The 26163-nt window shown below is 44.2% G+C and overlaps 1 protein-coding gene across 1 annotated transcript in view; it reads left to right on the forward strand.

The window, feature by feature from the left end:
* LOC126284339 (trypsin delta-like) overlaps positions 1-26163 on the forward strand; it is a 46487-nt gene that overhangs the window by 19696 nt on the left and 628 nt on the right. The window contains exon 2 of the mRNA XM_049983191.1: positions 1239-1571. Within this exon, the coding sequence (XP_049839148.1) occupies positions 1239-1571 (333 nt within the window). The remainder of the gene's footprint in view (positions 1-1238; positions 1572-26163) is intronic.

A 26163-nucleotide genomic window follows, 5' to 3' on the forward strand; every position in this document is an offset into this window, starting at 1 on the left:
GGAGGTTATTATTCTATATGTTCTGCTAAATCAATTATATTCATTTTATATGTTTTAAAAGTTGGGTAATTCTGAACTTGAACTTTAAGGCAATTTTAACAGATTTTGTTTTTAAATTGAACATTCAAATTTTATTCCTCTGTAACTAAAACTTTAGGCGTTCTTAATTGCTCTTTGTGGAGGTTCTGTCAAAAGGTAATAGTTATTATTTATTTATGGTATATAAATTGAGCCGGCCAGTCTGGCGGAGCGGTTCTAGGCGCTTCAGTCTGAAACCGCGCGGCCGCTACGGTCGCAGGTTCGAATCCTACCTCGGGCATGGATGTGTGTGATGTCCTTAGGTTAGTTAGTTTTAAATGGTTCTAAGTTCTAGGGGACTGATGGCCTCAGATATTAAGTCCCATTAGTGCTCATAGGCATTTTCTAAATAAATTGACGTTGACAATATATTCGTGTTTAAATTGTGTTAAGAACCTTGCCACTCCTCATCTAACTTCTCACCACCATCATCAAAGCTCTGTTTATAAACTAGTTGATAAGCTGACGTTAAAGAGGAGAATTTGCGGGGAGTGGAAGATGAGTTTAAAGTCTTCATTAAGTTCAACAATGGCTCTGAGCATTATGGGACTTAACATCCGAGGTCATCAGTACCCTAAGAACTACTTAAACCTGATTAACCTAAGGACATCACACACATCCATGCCCGAGGCAGGATTCGAACCTGCGACCGTAGCAGCAGCACGGTTCCGGACTGAAGCGCCTAGAACCGCTCGGCCACAGCGGCCGTCCTTCATTGATTTATTTACTAAATAAATGAAGTCCTTAATACCTCGACATTAAAGAGGAGAGTTGCAGTACATAAAATATCAGCTACCTTCATGACATTTTGATTTATCTTATCGTAGTGTTACGTACATCTTGATATTAGAAGGTTCAGTGACTAGTAGATAAGAGTGAACACTTCATTGTGTTTTCAACCACCTACTTTAAGGTTTGGTCGGTTTTTTGGAGATACGATCTTGTGATCTGTGCGTATGAGTGCAGTCGTTATCACCTCTGATAACTCCTCGCGGCCATTGTTCGATCTCGATTGACAGATTCCTGCGCAGAAAACAAGGTTGAAGGCAAGGCTCCATTTTGTGCATTTCGGCTCTATAAGAGTTCGCGCCGACAGGAGCGTGCTGGATTCACCGGTCGTCGCCATGCTGCGCGGTGTGGTTGCCTTCCTCTGCCTGCAGGCGTGCGCGCTCGCGGCGCCCACAGGCGCGGCGCCGTGGTCCGCCAGCGGCGGCGGGCGCATCATCAACGGCAGCGACGCCAGCATCGCCGACTTCCCGTGGATGGTGTCGCTCCAGCTGGCGGGCAACCACTGGTGCGGCGCCTCCGTCATCGGCGACAGCTGGGCGCTCACGGCCGCGCACTGCGTCTTCCGCTACGAGGTGGCCGACATGAGCGTGAGGGCGGGCACGTCGACTCGGGGCATCGGCGGGGTCGTCCTCGACGTCTCGCAGGCCATCATCCACGACGAGTTCAGCATCATTTCTGCCGAGTACGACATCGCTGTTGTACAGGTGGGCCGCTACACCTGCTGCTTCACAATACACTACTGGCCATTAAAATTGCTACACCAAGAAGAAATGCAAATGATAAACGGGTATTCATGGGACAAATATATTATACTAGAACTGACATGTGATTACATTTTCATGCAGTTTCGGTGCATAGATCCTGAGAAATCAGTACCCAGAACATTCACCTCTGGCCGTAATAACGGCCTTAATAACGCCTGGGCATTGAGTCAAACAGAGCTTAGATGGCGTGTACAGGTACAGCTCCCCATGCAGCTTTAACACGATACCACAGTTCACGAGTAATAACTGGCGTATTGTGACGAGCCAGTTGCTAGGCCACCATTGACCAGACGTTTTCAGTTGGTGAGAGATCTGGAGAATGTGCTAGCCAGGGCAGCAGTCGAACATTTTCTGTATCCAGGACTTCCAACACGCGGTCGTGCACTATGCTGCTGAAGTTTGGGATTACTCAGGGATCGAATGAAGGGTAGAGCCACGGGTCGTAACACATCTGAAATGTAACGTCCACTGTTCAAAGTGGCGTCAATGCGAACAAGACGTGACCGAGACACTAACATATGGCACCCAATACCATGACGCCGGGTGATACGCCAGTATGGCGATGACGAATACACGCTTCCAATGTGCGTTTACCGCGAGGTCACCAAACACGGATGCGATCATGATGATGCTGTAAACAGAACCTGGATTCATCCAAAAAAATGAAGTTTTGCCATTCGTGCACCGAGGTTCGTCGTTGAGTACACCATCGCAGGCGCTCCTGTCTGTGATGCAGCGTCAAGGGTAACCGCAGCCGTGGTCTCCGAGCTGACACTCCATGCTGCTGCAAGCGTCGTCGAGCTGTTCTTGCAGATGGTTGTTGTCTTGCAAAAGTCCCCATCTGCTGACTCAGGGATCGAGACGTGGCTGCACGATCCGTTACAGCCACGCGGATAAGATGCCTGTCATCTCGACTTCTAGTGATACGAGGCCGTTGAGATCCAGCGCGGCGTTCCGTTTTACCCTGTTCCATATTCTGCTAACAGTCATTGGATCTCGACCAACGCGAGCAGCAGTCTCGCGATACGATAAACCGCAATCGCGATGGTCTACCATCCGACCTTTATCAAAGTCGGAAACGTCATGGTATGCATGTCTCCTCCTTACACGAGGCATCACAACAACGTTTCACCAGGCAACGCCGGTCAACTGCTGTTTGTGTATGAGAAATCGGTTGGAAACTTTCCTCATGTCAGCACGTTGTAGGTGTTGCCACCGGCGCCAACGTTGTGTGAATGTTCTGAAAAGCTAATCATTTGCATATCACAGCATCCCCTTCGTTTCTGTTAAATTTCGCGTCTGTAGCACGTCATCTTCGTGGTGTAGCAATATTAATGGCCGGTAGTGTACACTCTTTAAATAACGCTGTTCGTTACGCTGATGTCCGCAGCTCTTCGTTTAGGGGCTAGCATTGATGCCTCAGGATCACGGGCTCCTAGGTTCGATTCCCGGCTGGGTTGGGGATTTTCTCTGCCCGGGCACTGTGTGTTTGTGTTGTCCTCATCATTTCATGAACATCATCATTTGTGAGAGTAACTAGATTGGAATGTGAAAAGAAAATGGACTGTGTAAAAATTGGGACTGTGTACGCGCGCTGATGACCGCGCAGTTGAGCGCAAGATAAACCAAACGTCATCATATCATCATCATCATCAAGCTGAGGTGACAAGTCATGGGATAGCAATATACACATATGCAAATGGCTGTAGCATCGCATATATACCGAGCGAGGTGCCGCTGTGGTTAGCACACTGGACTCGTATTCGGGAGGACGACGGTTCAATTCTACGTCCGGCCATCCTGATTAAGGTTTTCTGTGATTTCCCTAAATCGCTCAAGGCAAATGCCAGGATGGTTCCTTTGAAAGGGCACGGCCGAATTCCTTCTCTAATCTTCTCTAATACGACGAGACCGATAACCTCGCTGTTTGGTCTCCCTCCCCCCCTCAAACAACCCAACCCCATCGCATATACACTGTATAAAAGGACAGTGCAGTCTATATCTACATCTACATTTATACTCCGCAAGCCACCCAACGGTGTGTGGTGGATGGCACTTTACGTGCTACTGCTATTACCTCCGTTTTCTGTTCCAGTCGCGTACCGTTCGCGGGAAGAACGACTGCCGGAAAGCCTCCGCGCGCGCTCGCATCTCTCTAATTTTACATTCGTGATCTCCTAGGGAGTTATAAGTAGGGGAAGCAATATATTCGATACCTCATCCAGAAACGCACCCTCTCGAAACCTGGACAGCAAGCTACACCGCGATGCACAGCGCCTCTCTTGCAGAGTCTGCCACTTGAGGTTGCTAAACATCTCCGTAACGCTATCACGGTTACCAAATAATCCTGTGACGAAACGCGCCGCTCTTCTCTGGATCTTCTCTATCTCCTCCGTCAACCCGATCTGGCACGGATCCCACACTGGTGAGCAATACTCAAGTATAGGTCGAACGAGCGTTTTGTAAGCCACCTCCTTTGTTGATGGACTACATTTTCTAAGGACTCTCCCAATGAATCCCAACCTGGTACCCGCCTTACCAACAATTAATTTTATATGATCATTCCACTTCAAATCGTTCCGCACGCATACTCCCAGATATTTTACAGAAGTAACTGCATTGGCGAAGCTGTCGTTTGTACTCAGATGATTCGTGCGAGAAGGTTCCCGACGGGATTATGACCGTACAACGGGTACTAACAGACTTTGAAAGCACAATGGTAGTTGAAGCTAGACTGCATGGTATATTCCACTTTTAAAATCGCCAAGGTATCCAATATTCCGAGATCCACAGTGGCAAGAGTGTGACGAGAATACAATATTTCACGCATTGCCTTCCACGGCGAACAACTAAATGGCCGTTAGCCTTCATTTAAGGACCGAGAGCAGCGGCGTTTGCGTCTAGTTGTCAGTCCTACCTGACAAGCAACGCCGCGTCGAGTAACCGCAGAAATCAATTGGGACATGCGACGAACGTATCCGTTAGGGCGGTATGCTGGAATCTGGTGTTAATGGCTGCAGCAGCAGACCACTGATGCTAGTGCCTTTGCTTGCAACGCCTCTTCTGGGCTCGTGACCGTATTGGTTGGACTCTAGACGACGGGAAAATTGTGGCCTGGAGATAGGAGTCCCGATTTCAATTGATGGTAGGCTCTCTTATCTTTGTGGTCTTTCCGCGAAATGTAACTTGGCGGCAGTAAAATTGTACTGCAGTCAGCCTCATATGCTGGTTCTCTAAATTTCCTCAGTAGTGATTCACGAAAAGAACGCCTCATTTCCTCTAGATACTCCCACCCGAATTCCTGAAGCATTTCCGTAACACTCGCGTGATGATCGAACCTACCATAACAAATCTAGCAGCCCACCTCTGAATTACTTATGTCCTCCCTCAATCCGACATGATAGGGATCCCAAACGCTTGAGCAGTACTCAAGAATAGGTCGTATTAGTGTTTTATAAGCGGTCTCCTTTACAGATGAACTACATCTTCCCAAAATTCTACCAATGAACCGAAGACGACTATCCGCTTTCCCCACAACCGCCATTACATGATTGTCCCTCTTCATATCGCTCTGCAATGTTACGCCCAAATATTTACTCGACTTGACTGTGTCAAGTGCTACACTACTAATGGAGTATTCAAACATTACGGGATTCTTTTTCCTATTCATCTGCATTAATTTACATTTATCTATATTTACAGTTAGCTGCCATTCTTTCCTTTTGCATGATAACGTAAGGTCTTACACAAGTGTGCGCACCGGAGATGAACTTACAAAACTTCATTGGACTGTTCTTCCTGATCAGTACTACAGCCCGCATCTCGCACCTTTCGACTTCCATCTGTTTGGCCCAATGAAGGATGCACTTTGCGGCGAACAGTATGTAGGTGAAGGGGAGGTTATTGATGCAGCAAGACGTTGCTTACACGTCGATCAGTGGAATGGCGTACCACGTGCGCCTACAGGTCCTCCCAGTAATGTGACCTAAGACCGTCGCATAGAACGGAGATTATGCCACCCCTTTGTAGCCAAAAGAGCGAGAAATAATATGGAGTATTCGAATACTGAATAGAACTAACCAGTTCTCATAAAAAAAGTGTGGTATTGTTTATTGAAAGCCCCTTGTAAATATCTCACTCATTCACGCAATGATGACTGGTTTTAAGGCTGCTGTGCAAGTTTCAGAATTCACTGGACTCCTGGATGTTAAACAGGGAAAATAATTCTCCGTGAAACGTGTAGATAACACGAGTTTCTGCTCTTTTCCATGACAACTCTTTCGCTCTTTTTCTTTGCTCTTTAGCCTAACCTCGAAAATCAACTAATAACGTTAATATCTTCTGAAAGTCGACTCGTGAAACACAGTTTTGCCACCAAACAACTTGCAGCAGTCCTTACACTGTCGGGCAGGTGAGGCTTCCAGCCCCGGTGGCTGTTAACAAGAAAACTTTGGCGAAACTTGATACATATGATACGGACTTCAGGTGAAGCCTCCCCCCCCCCCCCCCCGAAAACTGAGTTAAACGTCCGCAACCGCACTATCGACACATAATTCCCCCTATGAGTCACACCAACTACCGATGACATAACCATCATTATACTAAACATCCACCTCCTTCTGCATCCCCATGTGCTTCAAAAAACTACACTAGCTGCCCCTAAATGCTACCTCTACATATTCCCAATACCACTTCCACTGCCCCTTCTACCATAAAAACAACGATCTTTTATCTTACTATCAACTTGTCTTGAACGGCATCTCGAACCCGTACATCAAGTACATATTTTGTGTAGCCCAATCGCCGAGCGAAGTCGCTACACCGTGGGGGATTAGCCGAGCGGTCTATAGCGCTGCACTCATGGACTGTGCGGCTGGTCCCGGCGGAGGTTTGAGTCCTCCCTCAGGCATGGATGTGTGTGTTTGTTCTTGGGATAATTTAGGTTAAGTAGTGTGTAAGCTTAGGGACTGATGACCTTAGCAGTTAAGTTCCATAAGATTTGACACACATTTGAACATTTTTGAAGTCGCTAGGCGAGACCAAGAGATGAATACACTAAGCAGATTCAGAAGGATGTAGGCTGCAGTCGGTACTGGGATATGAAGAAGCTTGCTCAGGATAGAGTAGCATGGAGAGCTGCATGAAACCAGTCTCAGGACTGAAGACCACAACATCAACAGGCGATAATACACTGAACTAGTATTTGGAAGGATGGCATTTCAAATCTTCATATCCGGCCATCCAAATATAGATTTCTTGTGGTTCCCTGAACTATTTTAGGCGAATGCTGTGATCTTTCCTTTGAAAAATATACGGACGATTTCTTGCTGTATAGTTCCTCTATCCGAAGTTTGTGTTCCATCTCCAATGAACTCATTGCCGACGGGGCATTAAATCACATTCTCTCTTCCTCTCTTCCACCTCAACCTTCGTAATGACACATGACAAATTCTGTCTCCAACCCACAAGCCGCCACCAACTCTCTACCTACATCCCATCTTGACTTTCGTTCTCACAATCACATTCCATTTCCACATTTTTTCAAGAGCTGACCATCTCAAGCTTGTTGAATACCACCAGTATAATCAAAGTGCAACATTAATGGCTAATTGACCCTTGCAGAAGTTTTACATCTATACTTTGGGGACCATGTGAAGTGCATGGCAGAGGGTACGTTCCACTATGCCAGTTATTAGGCATTCACATTATGAGAGTGTGTGGTTTTTATTCTGTCAAGTTGCACAATGGATTGATCCAACAAGTACCCTTTGGATCCTGCAAGAAACAATTTCCACCTCACACTACTACAGAAGTCAGACAGACGCTCCTAATGCACCAACAAGAACTGCTTGAAAAACATTCAGCAACAAATATCTTCTGGAGTCGTCCACTGTAAGGAAAAAAGACACCAAAATATTCTATATTCTTACATAACTAGAGGGATACTTGGGTACAGGAGTATTGGTAGTTAGTAAAAGAAAAACATTAAACGAACTAAAAATATTATTTATTGGAAAAAGTTTTGAGAAATCAAATGAAACTTTTTCTTATATAAAAAAATAAAATTTCCGGGCTGTTTTCGGAACAGTAGATTGACTCTTATGGATAGGAATGCTATTATTTTACAAAGTATGCAAAGGTTCTTTTCTCCCTTTTCTTTAAGAATGTTATTTACTCAGCAGAATGGCTGAGAGCCCCTCCTACACAACTTGAATAACTTTTCTAGGTACGGTCAAGGCTGTTGTGTGAGAAATGTAATGGAGTGTACTATTATAGACAGATGGGGCTCGCATACGCTGTAGCGCAAAATACTGTGAGCTGCAACGACTGCCGCACAATAAGTGTGGTGGCCAGCACAGTGAACAACGCTTAATCGAGAGCGACTCAATATAGAGTGTCACTCCGATTCGCTAACGACAGAGGTGCTCTGCCAGTGAAGTACTGAGGAGAGACTTTGTTCCTCGCTCTTTGCGTACATGTACGAGCGCACTCGCTCTCGTTACGTGTTCCCATTCCAAGAGCGACAACGGAACGGCCCCTTTTTGTGGAAAAGATGCAAGGGTACATCATTCGCTTCCTTCCCTCACTCATCTGACTCTTTGCGTCAGAAATATTCCGCCAATCAGCGTTGCTCTTTCAAACATGAGAATGATGTTTCATTTAAGTCGTCCAGTGCGGAAATCTGTAGCATCTCCGTTAGGTGTATACTGTCCTCCTGTGAGAACTCCATTACTATGCAGTCGGGTCCACGAAAGAATGCCTCTTCTGGGCACTCCCACATAATGTATCGGAATTCGCTTTTAAGTCGAACAAGGGGGTCGTTATCCCTTCGCTCCAGCAAAAGCAGTCTTGTCTTTGGGTGGTCGCTTCGGCCGAAGTAGGTATGTTGTTGACCGAGCCATCTGGAGGGATGGTCATCCCAGTGGGCTGGATTCCTCTTTAGAACGAAAATTCCTGTGGCTGTCATGTTGTGTACGCCAGCCTCGAGTTTCTCAACCTCGGTGTGCACTTGCGATTTACTTATTAGATTTGCATATTGCTTACATGAATTCATACAGAATTGACCCTACCTTATCGAGTTTGGGTTCAAATGAAGCGTCTTGATGTGCATAATATGATTGTGAGGATGGAATATGTAAGAAATGAAGGTCAGGAGACCACGCCACATTACAACATGATGTCCTCCTTGCTCTGTCTGGCGACAGCGACTCAGTCAGTCATTTAATCCGTGTTGTGGTGAGCTCGAATGTGGCTTGCAAAACCGAGCTTTGCTTTGAAGATCCGGTCGCACGAAGTGCAATACAGTTGCCCAGTTGAGTTATACGTATAGATGTAATTAGGCTTGGGCTTAGATATGCGGAGCTTTCGTTTATCGTCCAGGTTCTTTAGGCAGATACGCTCGAATTGTTCCACACTCTTGTGTATAGTTGACCGCCACTCTGATCGGTGGAATGCAAGCTCTTCCCAACGTTTGCTCGGAATGCCAAAGGCTGTGAGGTGGCGTTAGATGGTGTCTTTATATCGCAGGTGTTGGCCACCTTGCCGCCGCTTTCCACAAGAGTGCTGAGAGTATAACACCGTTTTGGGAAGTCTACTGTCGTCCATGCGTATGATATGGCCGCTGTATCTCAATTGCGGTTTCTTTAACAGAGCTTCAAAGCCAGGCAGTTTCACACGGCACAAAATCTTCGTGTTTGGAACGCGGTCTTCTCATTTCATGCGGAGAATTAATCTCAGACAGAGAAGATGAAAGGTGTCTAGCCTACTAATGTCAGCTTTATAACAGCACCAGGTTTCAGAGGCGTAGAGTAAAGTTGGTAATATATTGCTTTGTAGACCGCAGTTTTAGTTTGTAGTCTGAGATCATGTGGTTTCCATGCTCGGTCATTCAGTTCGCCGAAAGCTGAGGCTGCATTGGCAATACGATCTGCAGTTTCTGTTTTTAGACTGTTGTCGGTTCTAATTTGGCTACCTAGATATTTAAAGTGTGATACGTTTTCCAAATGTTTGTTGTCCATCTTAATACTGCAATCGTCTGTATTCGAACCCTTAAGTAAGTTCTTGAAGGACTTGCGTCTTGGTAATGCTTATGAATAAAAAAAATCTTCAGCAGGAGTCATTTAGCGGGTTCATGTATGTTTGGAGAGATTCAGGGCATTAGCCATCATACATACGTCATCTGCGTAAAGAATTTATAAGATAGATATTTTATTTACGCGTCTTTTTGTTCTGAGGCGAGGGATGTTGAAGACACTTTTGTCTGTTCTCGAGTCAAGACCCATTTGACCACTGCAGGCTTTGGTCGCATCTCTCATACCAGCTGTGAAATAAAGTGAGAAGAGTGTGGGAGCCAGTACACAGCCTTGCCTTACACCGTATGTCACGGTGTTGTATATTCCTAAAATGCACGGGGTTGTATATTCCTAAAATCATCATTGAAAATCGGTTCTTGAAATTTTGTTAGTATTGTTTGTCGGGTTAGTTTCCTTCTATCTATATCGGTTAAACGCGACTGAACAACGCATATTGCCTTGTGATACGGCGTAATCACACGCTCAGTACGTGGCTGACCCGTGAAACTACAGAGAAAATGCGAAGGTGACACGTGAAAGAACAGAGAGATAAGTTTTCTCGTCTCTCATAGGCTTTCCTGGCCTCTAATTGGCTGAAAGGAGAACACCTGGACATCAGCTTTCTGGTGTCACTTCAGCTCAATGGATGTGACATGAACATAGTGTGACAAAGCGTTTTTAATTCATGTGTAGTCATTGCTCTGCGATAATGACGAAGTGTGATGGCTCACATTGCACCACGGCAGCAAACTACTCCGGCATCGCTAAAAATTACGAACTCATTCAGCAGATTTAGAGAATTTTCGGTTGTCGGTACAGTCACAACGGGTGTAATCAGCGGACCTACGGCTGTGCGAGATCTTCTGCGAGAGAGACACAGCTATTACACGACGCTAGGTGAACAGACAGAACTTTTGCGACGTGTACCGGAAGTGAACACGTCCAACAGCCGATCCTTCGTGAAATGTTAGGCTGTAACAACAAGCCCAAATTGGCACCCTTCGAAAATAATTTCGAGTGATACTGGAACAGTATCCCTAACAGCAACATATCAAAATGTCCAGCTTTATTTGTGGAATTTCATTGTGTATACAACAGCTGCAGTTGTTCTTGTTAATTATTCAGCAACTGATTTCGGTCTATACTGGACCATCGTCAGCCTACATAAAACATGATCAGCTGAGCATCACCCAAAAGCCATATTTACAATGCGACCATGGCATATGACACTAACAAAAATGAAAACTATGAAAATGAAATTATAGCATGGCATTATTGGCTAGGAGATCCCATATGGGGTTTTATGCTGTTTGCGCAAATGCAAATGGATGTGAATTCCTAATGGACCAAACTGCTGAGGTCATGGACCCATAGACTTACGCACTACTTAAACTAATTGATGCTAAGTACAACATACACACACTCAAGGACTCGAACCGTCGGCAGGAGGGGCAGCGCAATCCGTGACATGGCGCCTCACACCGCGCGTCCCCAACCCGCGCGGCTGCTGTTTGTGGATGACGCTGGAGTTGTCCTTTGACGATTTCCCATATATGCTCGACTGAAGACAGATCTGTTGATCGAGTGAATTGAGGCAATGTGTCGAAACTCTGTAGTGCATACTGTATTACAACAGCGGTATGTGGACGAACATTATCCTGTTGGAAAACACCCCCTTGGAATGATGTTCATGAATGGCAACACAACAGGTGGAATCACCTGACTGACTTCAGGTTTGCAGTCAGAATGAGTGGAATAACCACGAGAGTGTTACTGCAGTATTACGAAATTGCATCCCAGACCATAATTCTATATGTAGGTCAGGTGTGTCTACCACACAGGCAGGTTGGTTGCACGCCCTCTACTGGCCGACTTCTAACCAACACACGGCCATCTCTGGCACCGAGGAAAACCAGTTTTCATCAGAAAACACAACAGACCTCCATCCTGCCCTCCAATGAGCTCTCGCTTGACACCACTGAAGTCACCAATGGCGGTGGGTTGTAGTCAGTGGAATGCTCGTTGCAGGGCGTCTGGCTCGGAGCCATTCTTGAAGTAACCAATTTGTAACAGTGCGTTGTGCCACTATGATACCAACTGCTGTTCATATTGCTGCTGCAGATGCAGTACGACGCGGTAGAGCCACAGGCCGAACACGATGGTCTTCCCTCTCGGTATGTTAACCGGGGGCCTAGAAACGACGGAGAGGCTCCGTCCCCGCCGCAGCCGCAGTGGTCTACAACCCCACGACGACTACCGCAGTCCCCTTCACCCCTCCGCCTGATAGAGTAATGGTAATGTACGCGTACGTGGATAACTCGTTTGCGCAGCAATCGCCGACATAGTGTAGCTGAGGCGAAATAAGGGAAACCAGCCCGCATTCGCCGAGGCAGATGGAAAACCGCCTAAAAACCATCCACAGATAAGCTGGCTGACCGGACCTCGGCCCAAGTCCGCCGGGCGGTTTCGTGTCGGCGACCAGGCGCTCCTTTCCAATCCCGAAAGCCGTACATTAGACCGCGCGGCTAACCGGGCGGGCTTCCCTCTCGGTAGTGCCACGACGTCGTTCGGAGCTCGGTGTTCTTGTGACCATGCATTCTCGGGACTAACACTGCCAGCAATGATGCACATTTACTACATTCCTTTCACGTTTTTCTGAAATATCGCAGGCGGAACATCCAGCTTCTTGTAGCCCTATTACACGACCCCTTTGAGGCTCAGTGAGGTGTTGATAATGTTATCTTTGTCTCGTTAAAGGCATTCTTGACTAACATCGGCTCACCACATCCATTATCAAAGGGAAGCATTACAGCGTTTATTTAAAGCAAACCTGCGTCCTCATATCTACATCTACATAGATACTCTGCAAATGCCTGCAAGTACCTGGCAGAGGGTTTATCGAACCACCTTCACAATTCTCTATTATTCCAATCTCGTATAGCGTGAGAAAAGAATGAACACCTATATCTTTCCGTACGAGTTTTGATTTCCCTTATTTTATCGTGGTGATCGTTCCTCCCTATGTAGGTCGGTGTCAACAAAATATTTTCACATAGGGAGGAGAAAGTTGGTGTTTGGAATTTCGTGAGAAGATTCCGTCGCAACGTAAAACACCTTTCTCTTGATGATTTCCAGCCCAAATCCTGTATCATTTCTGTGACACTCTCTCCCATATTTGAACTTTTTCGATGTACTCCGTCAGTCTTATCTGGTAAGGATCCCACACCGCGGAGCAGATTCTAAAAGAGGACGGACAAGCGTAGTGTAGGCAGTCTCCTTAGTAGGTTTGTCCTGCTAATAAAACGCAGTCTTTCGTTAGCCTTCCCCACAGCATTTTCTGTGTGTTCCTTCCAATTTAAGTTATTCGTAATTGTAATACCTATGTATTTAGTTGAATTTACGGCTTTTGGATTAGACTGATTTATCGTGTAACCGAAGTTTATAGAGTTCCTTTTAGCACTCATGTGGATACCCTCACACTTTTCGTTATTTAGGGCGCTATTAACGCACTATTATGCGATTGGCACCAAATTTTAGTAGACATCAGGTGTAGAAATACGTCTACCAACTTTTATTTATGTCGCACAATTCCTTCTCGGTGTTGAGATTCTTTCCCGTTACCATCAATGAACATAGTCTCTCGTGACGTTGACTGAGAAATAACTCCAACTTAACAATCGCAAAGTTGTCTAGAATAATTAATCATAAAGCTCTTTAAAGCTCAGTTTAATCATGGCTTTTCCACTACCAGTGAGATGCCGCTCACCTACGTGGTAGGCTGCTTGGGAAACGCTATAAGCTTACCAACTCCGTGACTGGGGGCTCGCAGATTCAAAGTTAACGAATCCAAGACCCACTAAGTAATACAATGATTCGGGTAAGTTAAGCTGCGTAGCAAGTCCTGCAAACTATGAGCTACCCAAAAAGTGGATAACGCTGATGCAAAACGCAGCAATTACTCAAAAATCAACAAATGTGCACCAGAAGGCGCCAGTCAGCACCGGATAGTCGGCTGAGTGGCGACAGAGAAAGACTGCTCCTGCTGTTCCCTGGACCACAAGTACCCCAAACGGCTTCTGCGTGACAAGTGGCCAAAATTCTTCTCCTCTAACTCTAACTGCCGACTTTTTAAAAAACTGTAGATGGAGGGGACGACACCCAGTGACAGCAAGAATTTCACTTTATTTACGTGAATGCAGTTGAGCCATGCAGAAATTTCCTATTCTCGTCTTACTGAATGCGTCCCGAGCCTCCAGCCGCGGGCGACGCGGACATGCGCGTTCACTTCTTTTCAGAGCCAGCGACAAACGCGTCGGATGTAACTTCAGTTCCGTTTTGCAAGCCGGAAGTTGCGGTCTTTCAAAATAACTACGCATCCTCCGACTTAGAGTTGAAATATTAAAAGTTTTGGCTGGTTTTGTTGTCTAGGTGCTGGGATACGTAGTTGCCGCATTACAGGCCAAATACTGCTGAGTCTACAGTGTACGATAAGAATACACACATGAATCGAATGGCCGAAGGTTTCTATCACTCGGCAGTTGCGAATTATGAAAGCAACATATAAATTTATAAATGAAAGAGTGCAATTAAATAAAAGCTTCAGGTACTATCTTAACGACTTCAAATAGTGAGTACGATAGTAGAAGTACTATTGAGAATGCGGCATATTTCTGCAAAACCCTAATTGGTAGCGATGGTCCAGCAATTAAATAAAGTATAAGTTCAATAACAGGGAAGCAACAGATTCCTACTTCACGTAATTAGTTATGAACAACAACATGTCTCTCGAGATATTCACTTTTGAACGCATTCACTGCAGAAGCCACGGAAATGACACGAGCACAGGTCGGCACTCCGAAATATTTCTATCTTCCGCGACCACGCGCAAACTACTCCACTGTCCAAGTCTTTCCGCTGACCGTGCGTCCCTCGCACCGTCGTGTCAGTCATTTCCCCTGTCCTGTCCTGTACTCGCCAGAACTCCCTTCCACTCACTTCGGTAGTAGCCTCCCTTAGTAACGAGGGCTGTATTGGCTAGAGCACTCCCTCCACGTCTCCAAGCTAACGTACACTCACAATCATAAAACACTTTCGAAATACTGGATTTACATTTAAATAACTTGAAATTAAATAAACAATTCTACCACTGGACCATAAACACGCTCTAACACACATTATTAAATACATAAAAAATTAAATAAACATATATCAAAAGAAAAGAAGCAAAAGGCAGGCCGGGGGCCTATTGTCTCTGTGATTTCTGAAACACAGTAAATAACTGACCAGTTTCTTGATGAATAGCATATAACGGATATTAACATAGACATAGATGGATCAAACTATTTATAAGCATGCTCCTACCGTTTTATCGTGTAACTGTGGACTACTTATGGCTTGACGCGATCGATAGTAATCGGCCACTTTGATCTCCAATAATTCATGTACTATTCAAGTTACATGCCTGTAATTCATACCAATTTAGATTTACTAATAGCTTTCTAAAGACATGGCGATCGACAAAATCGCGTGATTTTGTAAATTCGTTCCTGGGTGTTACTCGTGTAATTTACCGTCTGATACTAAACTTTAAACTAATAAAGGTATTGGAAATCTGATTACACCATCAGAACTGTCGTGCAAATAATCGTAATGTACATGTTTCTTTTTGAGGTATAATGATTCATCTGGCTCCTATTAATTTGTATAGGAACTGCGGAATGTCTGCCATCAAGGTTTCACAAAGTCCGCCATCTTTGGCACTCCCGGCATAGACGTCTCGTTAATCCACACAAAGCACCGTCCTCGTCACAGCGGAATTCCCAGGCACGCGGCCAACGTTCGCCACCCCGTGTTTGCTGCCGGGCCCCGGCTTTGACGAGCGTCCATTGTGGCCACGCCAACTTAGAACATTTTCAGGGCGCCACAATTCGTCCGTTGCCTCACAAAGTCGCGATTTTCCCGTCGAATACTTTTCTGTAGCTCCGCAACATCGTAGGCTGCTATTTTCCTGTCAATTTATTTCGTGTTGCTCTGGATCATCGAAGTCTGCTCTTTTCGTCGCTGGAACATCGGAAATAGCGTTTTTTGCGTCTTCCAATATGACTCACATTCTTACACAAGCACCTGCCTGCGGCAGCAGGTTTTTATCTCTATTTCTGAGATTGCGTATGGAGCACTACTTCACGATAAACAACCCTCAGAAAATTTATCGATAAGTTTATTCTGCTTTTATAACGCTGAAGCAGTTTTCACATTTCCTGCGGTATTTACGTTAAATATCAATTGAAATTCAACTGTAAAGTAAATTTTTTGTTTTTCTTGTTACATTTCCATAATTCTGTCATTTCAACTATTCTGATTATCGAATAGAAATGTCCCACAGTTTTGGATGCAAAAATCGGAAAATCACCTGCGGTTACAGGATTAACATGTAGGAATTAGAATTATATTAATATCTTCAGCTGACAACGGGCCTTGATATATATCAACGGGGACAGATGAAAATGTGTGCCCCGACCGGGACTCGAACCCGGGATCTCCTGCTTATATGGCAACGCTCTATCCATCTTTTTTTTTTTATCGCTGTGTTTGCTCGTTGAGGATGTCACAGGACATCCCTTTAAGTTCATTTGTTGATCCTTCTACTCATTTTTTTTTATTACAGAGGCCAACCAGCTCTGAGCCACCGGGGGCACAGAGGATAGCGCGACTGAAGGGACTATCTCTTGCACGCCTCCCGCGAGTCCCACATTCTCACCTTGTATGCCCACACACTACATTCGTAGTGTCTCACCCCAAACACACTCATTACTCGTAGAAGACATTCTTACCAAATCCCGTAAGAGTTCGGGGAATATGTGTGCATCCGCACAGAAGGACGTCATGGCCGGTGTTGCCAGAACTCTATACTTGTATGGATATGCTCCGAAAGAAGAGACTCAATATCCATACAAGTATAACATGTAGGAGGTTGGTACTGGCTGCTAGGTGCTAGCCATGTGTGACTCACTGGTCGAGTGCTTCACGCCTACAGACGGTGGCGGGCCAAACAATGAACATTCTCACGGTAGCCCAGTGCAGCCGTGTCGACCCGGACCCGGACCTGGACCTGGACCTGGACCTGCGTGCAGGGAGGCGAATTCGGCACGCACAGTCACTGTATTCCAGGCACTTGCAGTGGTCTAGCGGCAGCTGCCTTTAAAGGAGGAAACCGCATTCGCCTCCAAAACATATGGCAGGATCCGCTTCCGCGAACAGCTGTGCCCTTCTTCGGAGCCTCCTTGGCGACGTCCTGTGGTCAAGGCAGACTTTATTCAGTCAAGCAAAGTAGGCAACCCTGAAACCGTTATCACTAGTTTCATCCTGCAGAATTTCATTACCACACATACTTTTGAAGGTCTCTTCCATGGACAGTGTAACAATTAAGTCACGAGAGGCTATTTTGGTGTCTAGGTATTATATCACAAGGCTCCTGCGGTTGATCATAAAAATAATACCTAAGTTAATAAAATATATGAACGAGATGCTTTGTATTTTTAAAATCATGTTCAGTTATAAAATGTGTAGTGCTAACAGACGCCACTGGCTAGTATACGCAGTTACCACCATGTACAACTGCAAAACATTATTCACTGATTTTAGTTGAAACCACTTTCTTTGTTTTATATATACTGTATAAGTTTTAAAAAAAGGATAAAATAACAAATAAAATGATATAACGTACGAATTGTGAAGGACAAATAAAGTTAATACATGTTGTCAATGAATCATACGTGTAAGGAGATCGCTGTAGATTGGTGTACTTAACCACCGGCGCGTATCGAGGTCATGTTTAGTTAGTAGCACCTTTGGAAAGAACGCACACCAAGTTTGAGCCATATTGGTCTATTTCTTTGTATTTGGAATTCTTGTGAATCGAGGAAGTCGAGTGAATGTCAAAAAATGGACGAAAAAGAATTTCGTGTGGTGATTAAACATTACTTTATGAAAGGCAAAACGCCTCAGGCGACTAAAAAGCGTGATAAGCATTCCGGTGACTCTGCACCTTCAGTTAAGAGTTCATAAATGGTTTAAAAACTTTCGAAGTGTGCAATATGGGCACAAGTGATGCTAAACGTTCTGGACGCCCTGTGGAGGTTAACACTCCAGAAATCATTAATAAAATCCATGATATGGTGACGGATGACAGAAGGGTTAAGGTGCGTGAGATTGCTAGTGCTGTGGGCACCTAGAATAAACGGGTATATAATATTTTGCATAAACATTTGGACATGAGAAAGATATCCGCAAGATGGGTTCCGCGATTGCTCATTCTTGACAAAAAACGGAACCGTGTTAAGTGTTGCAAGGATGGTTTGCAGCTGTTCAGGAAGAATCTGCAGGACTTTAAGCGTCGTTTCGTCACTGTGGATGAAACATGGCTACATAACTATACTACTGAGAAGAAACAACAAACTAAACAATGTGTTACCAAGGGAGAATCAGCACCAAAAACGTCGGAGACAATTCCTTCGGCCGGAAAGGTTATGGCGACTTTTTTTTTGGTTCAAAATGGTTCAAATGGCTCTGAGCACTATGCGACTTAACTTCTGACGTCACCAGTCGCCTAGAACTTAGAACTAATTAAACCTAACTAACCTAAGGACATCACACACATTCATGCACGAGACAGGATTCGAACCTGCGACCGTAGCGGTAGTTCGGCTCCAGACTGTAGCGCCTAGAACCGCACGGACACTCCGGCCGGCGACTGTCTTTTGGGATTGGCAAGAGATAATCCTCATCGACTATCTGGGAAAGGATAAAACTATTACAGGTGCATATTATTCCTCGTTATTGGACCGTTTGAAAACCGAGATGCAAGATAACGCCGGCGATTGGACCGCAAAAAAGTCCTTTTCCATCACGACAATGCACCAGCACACACCTCAGCAGTTGTGGTCGCAAAATAGGATTCCAACTAATAGCTATTTTGCAGACTTCGACAATTCCTATTATTCGGAAGGGATCAACAAATTAGAGCAGCGTTGGACTAAGTGTATAAGTCTAAAAGGAGACTATGTCGAAAAATAAAAATGGTTTACCCCGAACACGTAAGTAGTTTTTATTTCTGCGAGGACTTTTCAAACTCCCCTTGTAATCCGTCGTCCATTATTATTGTTCCCTCTTGGCTTTTGTACATATTGTATATTACCTGTCTCTCCCTATAGCTTACCTCTTTTTCTCTGAGTTTCGATCATCTTGCAACATTTTGCATTTTCGAAACCTTTTTCCGGGTCGACAAATCCAACGAGAGTGTCTTCATTTTTCGTTAGTCTTGCTTCCATTACGAACCCCAAATACAGAATTGCCTTTCGGGTATCTTTACCTTTTCTAAAGCCAAACTGATCGTCATCTAGCACATCCTCAATTTTATTTTCCATTATTCTGTATATCAACCTTTTTAGCAACTTGGATGTATGAGGCCTTCAATTTACCCTTTCAATCTATCGCATCTCTACTCTGAATTCAACAGTGGGATTCCCATTGCATTTTTTTCTGCTGACACTCTTGCTTTTAATATCACCGAAGGTTGTTTTGGCTTTCCTATATGCTTTGACTTTCCTATTGTCCTTCCGACACTCTTGTCTTTTTCGATTTCTTGACATTTTTCAAGCTGCTATTTCGTCTTAGCTTCCCTGCACTTCTTATTTATTTCATTCCTCAGTATTTCTGTATTCTTGAATTTCCTTGAACATTTTTGTATTTCGTTCATTCATTGATCAACTAAAGTATTTCTTCTGTTACCCTTGGTTTCTTTGCAGTGACGTTCTCTCTACCTATGTTTTTCGTTCCAGCCTCTGTGATTGCCCTTGTTAGAGATGTTCATTCCTCTTCAACTCTACTGCCAACTAAGCTATTCCTATTTGCCGTATCTATAGCTTTGGAGAACTTGAAGAACGCCTCGTCATTCCTTAGTACTTCCGTATCTTACTTCTTTGCATCCTCGTCATCACTACTATATTGTGATCTGAGTCTATATCTGCTCCTGGGTACGCCTTGCAATCCAATATATGATTTTTATCACCTGGTCTTGTCCAAGTATACCACCTCCTCTAGAGATTCTTGAATAAAGTATTCGCTGTTACCAGCTGAAATTTATTACAGAACTCAACCAGTCTTTTTCCTCTCATTCCTTGTCCCAAGGCCATATTTTCCTGTACCCTTTTCTTCTCTTTCCCCTACAACTGCATTCCAGTCCCCCGAAACTATTAGATTTTCATTTCCCTTTACGTATCCTTTCAATATCCTCATACACTTTCTCTATATCTTTATCTTCAGTTTACGATGTCGGCACGTATACCTGAACTATCATTGTCGGTGTTCGTTTGCTATCGATTCTGATAAGAACAACCATATCACTGAACTGTTCACTGTAACACACTCTTTTATCTACCTTCCTACTCACATAAATCCTACTCCCGTTATGCCATATTCTCTGATATAACTCTACACTCATCTGACCAGAAATTCTTGTCTTCTTTCCATTTCACTTCACTGACTCCTGCTATATCTAGATTGAGCTTTTGCATTTCCCTTTTTAGATTTTCTAGCTTCCCTACCATATTCAAACTTCTGACTCCCACGTCCCGACTCGTAGAACGCTATCTTTCTTTGATTATTCTGTCTTTTTTTCATGGTCACATCCTTCTTGGTAGTGCCCCCCCCCCCTCCCCCGGGAGATCCGAATGGGGGCTATTCCAGAATCTTTTGCCAATGGAGAGATCATCCTGACATTTTTTCATTTACAGGCCACATGTCCTGTGGATACATGTTATATATCTTTAATGCAGTGGTTTCCATTGTCTTCTGCATCCTCATGCCGTTGATCATTGCTGAATTTTCCGCATTTAGGGGCAGTATCCCATCCCAAGGACAAGAGTGTCCTTAACCTCTGTCCGCTCCTCCTCCCTCCTCCGCCGTTGGCAGAATGAGACTGACTAGTACACATTATCCAGCATTTTTTTTTTCACGCAGGATGCTCAGTGACGTGTTTTAACCATAATATGTCTTTATTTTACCTGTGTTATAACGTCTGTAAATAGCTGCGGATGTCTGTCAAATAGTGGTAGGATTGTTTTTATTCTCACCCACTTTCTTACCATTCTATCAATCATAATGTTTTCTCCGTAAACGGCACAGATCTCACGATGAATATCGATCGGTTTTATAGGCCTTTACTAAGAAATCTTATAACAGCCCGTACTTCACAGTCGGATAGCGCGGGATTAGCCGAGCGGTCTGAGGCGCATCGCAGTCATGGACTGTGCGGCTGGCCCTGGCGGAGGTTCGAGTACTCCCTCGGGCATGGGTGTGTGTGTGTTCGTCCTCAGGATACTTTAGGTTAAGTAGTGTGTAAGCTTAGGGACTGATGAGCTTAGCAGTTAAGTCCCATAAGATTTCACATACATTTGAACATTTTTCACAGTCGGCGGAACTCACGATTATAGGAGGCATCTTAAACACCCAGTCCCTGAGTGGAGAAAATCTCCGACCCAGCCCGGAAACGAACCCGGGCCCTTTGGATTGACAGTCTGTCGCGCTGACCACTCAGCTACCGGGGCGGACCACACAGCGGTGGGGGGCTTGCGGAGTATAAACGTAGATGTACATTGTCCACTTCGGCCAGTGTGGCCGAGCGGTTCTAGGCGCTTCAGTCTGGATCCGCTCGTCCGCACCGGTCACAGGTTCGAATCCTGCCTCGGGCATGGATGTGTGGATGTCCCTAGGTTAGTTACGTTTAAGTAGTTCTAAGTTCTAGGGGACCGATGACCTCAGATGTTAAGTCTCATAGTGCTCAGAGCCATTTGAACCATTTGAGCCATTGTCCACTTACTGCACTAAACTTTCATTATCTACTGAAGGACGCCCACTCCGTTGTTCATCGTGCACATTTAAATGCTCTCACCCACTTTCGTACCATTCCATCACTCATAATGTTTTCCCCGTAAACAGCACAGATCTCACGATGAATATCGATCGCTTTTATAGGCCGTTAGCAGAAAGAAATCTTATAACAGCCCGTACTTCACAGTCGGCGGGACCTAATGATTATCGGAGGCATCTTAAACGCTGAGTACAAAACGTAAACAAGGAAGAATCAGACTGTAATGGCATCAGTTGGGGGTGGATTCAAGGGACCAGACTGCGACGGTCATCGGTCCAATGGCATCAGTGCGTAGATTAAGTTACAGGCTTTCATGTAAAAATTATTGAGATATTTTAGAAGGTCTTTTTTAAATTTCAAACGGCACTTACTTAAAAAACAGGCCTCGTACCTTGTCCTTCATACAGCATATGAGCACTTACTGTTTTTTTTTGTCATTATCAGACTTGATTCAAATGTTTTTTTATATCGGTCTTTGATCAAAATATGAGTTCTTTTGACGATGACCGGTTTCAGTACGTAATGACCATCCTCAGATCTTTTTTACACCTAAAGTGATTAGGCCATAATGGCATCTCAAAACATATAAATATTGCCATTATGGCCTAATCACTTTAGGACATGGTGTATAAAAGATCTGAGGATGGTCTTTACGGACTGAAACCGGTCATCGTCTAAAGAATTCATATTGTGATCAAAGACTGAAATAAAAAACATTTGACAGTATTGGATCACCGTTTGTATACGCGACCATGTCGCAGTTGGTGAGACTTGATTCAGTCGGGGAACAGCTGTGCCCAGCTATTGTATTCACTTCAAATAGTAAACGGTACATCAATCCGTCACAATGGTGTATACTGCATACCTAGATTTTGATCACTGTGTACATTAGGCTGGGAGAGTTACGGTAACTGAGTTGGTGGGTTAAACACAAAAGTGAATGCAAATCTCACCCTCATTTTCAGCAACCAGATTACCCGCAAACTGAGACGCGTATAGCACGTGTGACGTGACGCGACACTACAGCGCGACACGCACGTGCCGCACGGATCGCGCGGGTGCAGCGCATATTGCGGCGGGTACACCATACTTCTCACGCGCCGACTGGCGACGCTCTGTGCTGACAGAAACGAAGCGCGCGCAACCTGTTATCTTTCTCAAACGATTTTACAGAAACTATTCACTGTAAATATATAATTTTTGCCTTACTTCTAGCGTTATATGTCAGCTTCGTGCCGAAGTGCCCATCGCCTCGCTAATGACCATTCTTATTGTGATATACCGGGTGATCAAAAAGTCAGTATAAATTTGAAAACTGAATAAATCACGGAATAATGTACACAGAGAGGTAAAAGTTAACACACATGCTTGGAATGACATGAGGTTTTAGTAGAACCCAAAAAATGCAAACGTTCAAAAAATGTCCGATAGATGGCGCTTTATCTGATCGGAATAGCAATAATTAGCATAACAAAGCAAGACAAAGCAAAGATTATGTTCTTTACAGGAAATCCTTAATATGCCCACCATCATTCCTCAACAGCTGTAAAGGATGTCCGGAGTTATGGTGAGGCATTGGCGTCGGATGTTGTCATTCAGCATCCCTAGAGACGTCGGTCGATCACGACACACTTGCGACTTCAGGTAACCCCAAACCCAATAATCTCACGGACTGAGGTCTGGGGGCCTGGGAGGCCAAGCATGACGAAAGTGGCGGCTGAGCACACGATCATCACCAAACGACGCGCGCAAGAGATCTTTGACGCGTCTAGCAATATGGCGTGTTTTTTTTTGTTCTAGTAAGACTCCATGTCATTCCAAGCATGTGTGTCAATTTTTACCTCTCTATCTACATTATTCCGTTGTTTATTAAGTTTTCAAATTTATGCTGACTTTTTGATCACCCGGTACACATTTTAGTAAGACACTATGCAAAACTCAAAGTTTGCAACCAAAATTAGGGGTCGCTATGATTTTGCGTTTCGTGCGTATTACACCATATGTTGGTGCGTATGAAATTTAGCTAACATGCTGAATTTTTCTTTAGACTTGGGAGGAGGTCTCTATCTGCCTCCGATCTCGAGATAATAGATTCCATGTAGCGTGCTCACTTCCGATCTCACGCCCTCGAGAATGAAATACTCGCAACATTTCTCATATCTCCTAAACCACTCGAGACATCGAAACGTAAGTTTGGCGAATGATAGCACTCAAGGAGGAGAGTGTTTTGCCAATTGTTAAATTTTTGTAACAGGTCGTACAGATAGGCCAGCATACTAGGCAGCGAGAAGATAACCCTGTTTTACTTTCCTGCCTTGATTCTTAATCGTATGATTTTATAATATCGCTTGCTTCCTTATTCACTACCCTCTGTCCCTTCTTGCGATCTGAAAACATCGCGGAGGCGTGTGGTACAATTTCAGCGGCCATGGCTAAATTTTATTGCCTTTGGGTAGTGTTTAGTTTTTCGCCATTTAAACGCTCCAGCTTTCTTCGTTAGCACGTTATACTTTTCTGTTATTTATAGCTGCATAGTTTTGTTTTGTTTTTCTTCTGTCAAGAAAAATGTATACTTCAGTAACTGATGAGCCGTTGGCCGCTTGAATTGTACCACATGCCTCCGCTATGTCTTCAGATCTCAAGAAGGGGCAGAGGGTAGTGAATAAGGAAGCAAGGAATATTATAAAATTATGTGATTAAGAATCAAGGCAGGAAAGTAAGGCAAGGTTATATTCTCGCTGCGTAGTAAGCTAGCGTATCTGTACGATCTGTTACAAAAATTTACAAAGGGATAATCTCCACAGGTGTGATCCCTTTGTTCTTGTGGTAAAAAGCGTCCAAGATCTGAAGTATAGAAGTTTCACTGTGCTTACTCTGATATGGATGTAATAATGTAATAAGACACACTGTACTACATGCATGTGAACATCATATTTCCACTGCAAGCTAGAAACAGTCGAAAAGCAGTCACAAATAACAATGTTTTAATTGGTTCACCGTGATGAGAAAAAGCATTTCAATTGTTGCATGAACATTATCAGCATTAATAAACTAATTATACAACAACAGGCTACACAAATGAAGAAAATGGTCGGTATTATTACGAAAGTAGGAATATCCTAAAAGAGTGTTATGATTAGATACATTTAATTTGTTGAAATGTGCTGCTGACAAAGGCAGATCTACTTTCATGACAATGTTTTTCGAACTCCATCTCACAAGGCACACATGGCTAGCTTGTGCATTCCTGTCGCGCGCATTATCCTTCGCTGCTGAGAATACACTGACCATTGTGTTGTGCGACAGATCAATTGTTTATTTTCTCAATAACAACTATTGTATTCACAATTACGCATTGTGAGTTTGGCAAGCCGTAGGTGAGTAACCAGTATCTGGCATGCGCGTATCATTCCGCCTGAAGGAACGCTCGTCAGTATTTTAATACTGCTCAGATCAAGAGAAGGAACAAAATCCTTTGGTAAGTTTCCATTCCCGTCGCTCAGTGTTAAAAATACGATGGGTTACGGGGATCTGTTTTTGTGTGAGTTGTTAACCTTTTCTCATTCGAAGAAGCATCACCATTTATGAGTAAAGGCCAGATTTCTCTTGGTCACTTGTTTAATTGTACTTCCTTTGTCACAATGTAATTTGCCAAACGCAGCTATTGAGACAGAATTCCAAAACGGAGGGCCTCATTAAACAAGTAATTGGCGATCACAGAGCTCAATAGCTTACGAAAAACCTCATAGTATCGGTTTGCAGAGACATAAAAGAAGAAATTTCATGTTTATTTTCATACTAGGAAGTTCTTGTTACGCTAGCTGTCGAAAACTCTTAAAAAATTAGTCACTGGAGTGAAATAAATAAAAGAGGTAAAATAGTGATATATGGCCATAGATAAGAAAGTTCCGTGTGTTTAATAATTGGCACAACACGCTCCTCCTCGTGTGCTATCATTCGCCAAACTTTCGCTTCGATGTCTCGAGCGGTTTAGAAGATACGAGAGATGTTGCGAGTATTTCATTCTCGCGGGCGTGAGATCGGAAGTGAGCACGCTACATGGGATCCATTTTCTCGAGATCGGAGGCAGGTAGAGGTCTCCTCCCAAGTCTAAACAAAAGTTCAGCATGTTAGCTACATTTCATACGAAGCAACATATGGTGTAATACGCACCAAACGCAAAATCAAAGCGACCCTAATTTTGGTTGCAAACTTTTTGAGTTTTGCGTAGTGTCTTACTAAAATGTGTACATCACAATGAGAATGGTCATTAGCGAGGTGATGGGCACTTCGCCACGAAGCTGACATATAACGCTAGAAGTAAGGCAAAAATCATATATTTCCAGAGAATAGTTTCTGTAAAATCGTTTGAGAAAGATAAGAGGTTGCGCGGGCATCGGTTCTGTCAGCGCAGAGCGTCGCCAGTCGGCGCGTGAGAAGTATGGTGTACGCGCCGCAATATGCGCTGCACCCGCGCGATCCGTGCGGCACGTGCGTGTCGCGCTGTAATGTCGTGTCACGTCACACGTGCTAT

The sequence above is a fragment of the Schistocerca gregaria genome, chromosome 8 (assembly GCF_023897955.1).
Source record: "Schistocerca gregaria isolate iqSchGreg1 chromosome 8, iqSchGreg1.2, whole genome shotgun sequence".
NCBI lineage: Eukaryota > Metazoa > Arthropoda > Insecta > Orthoptera > Acrididae > Schistocerca > Schistocerca gregaria.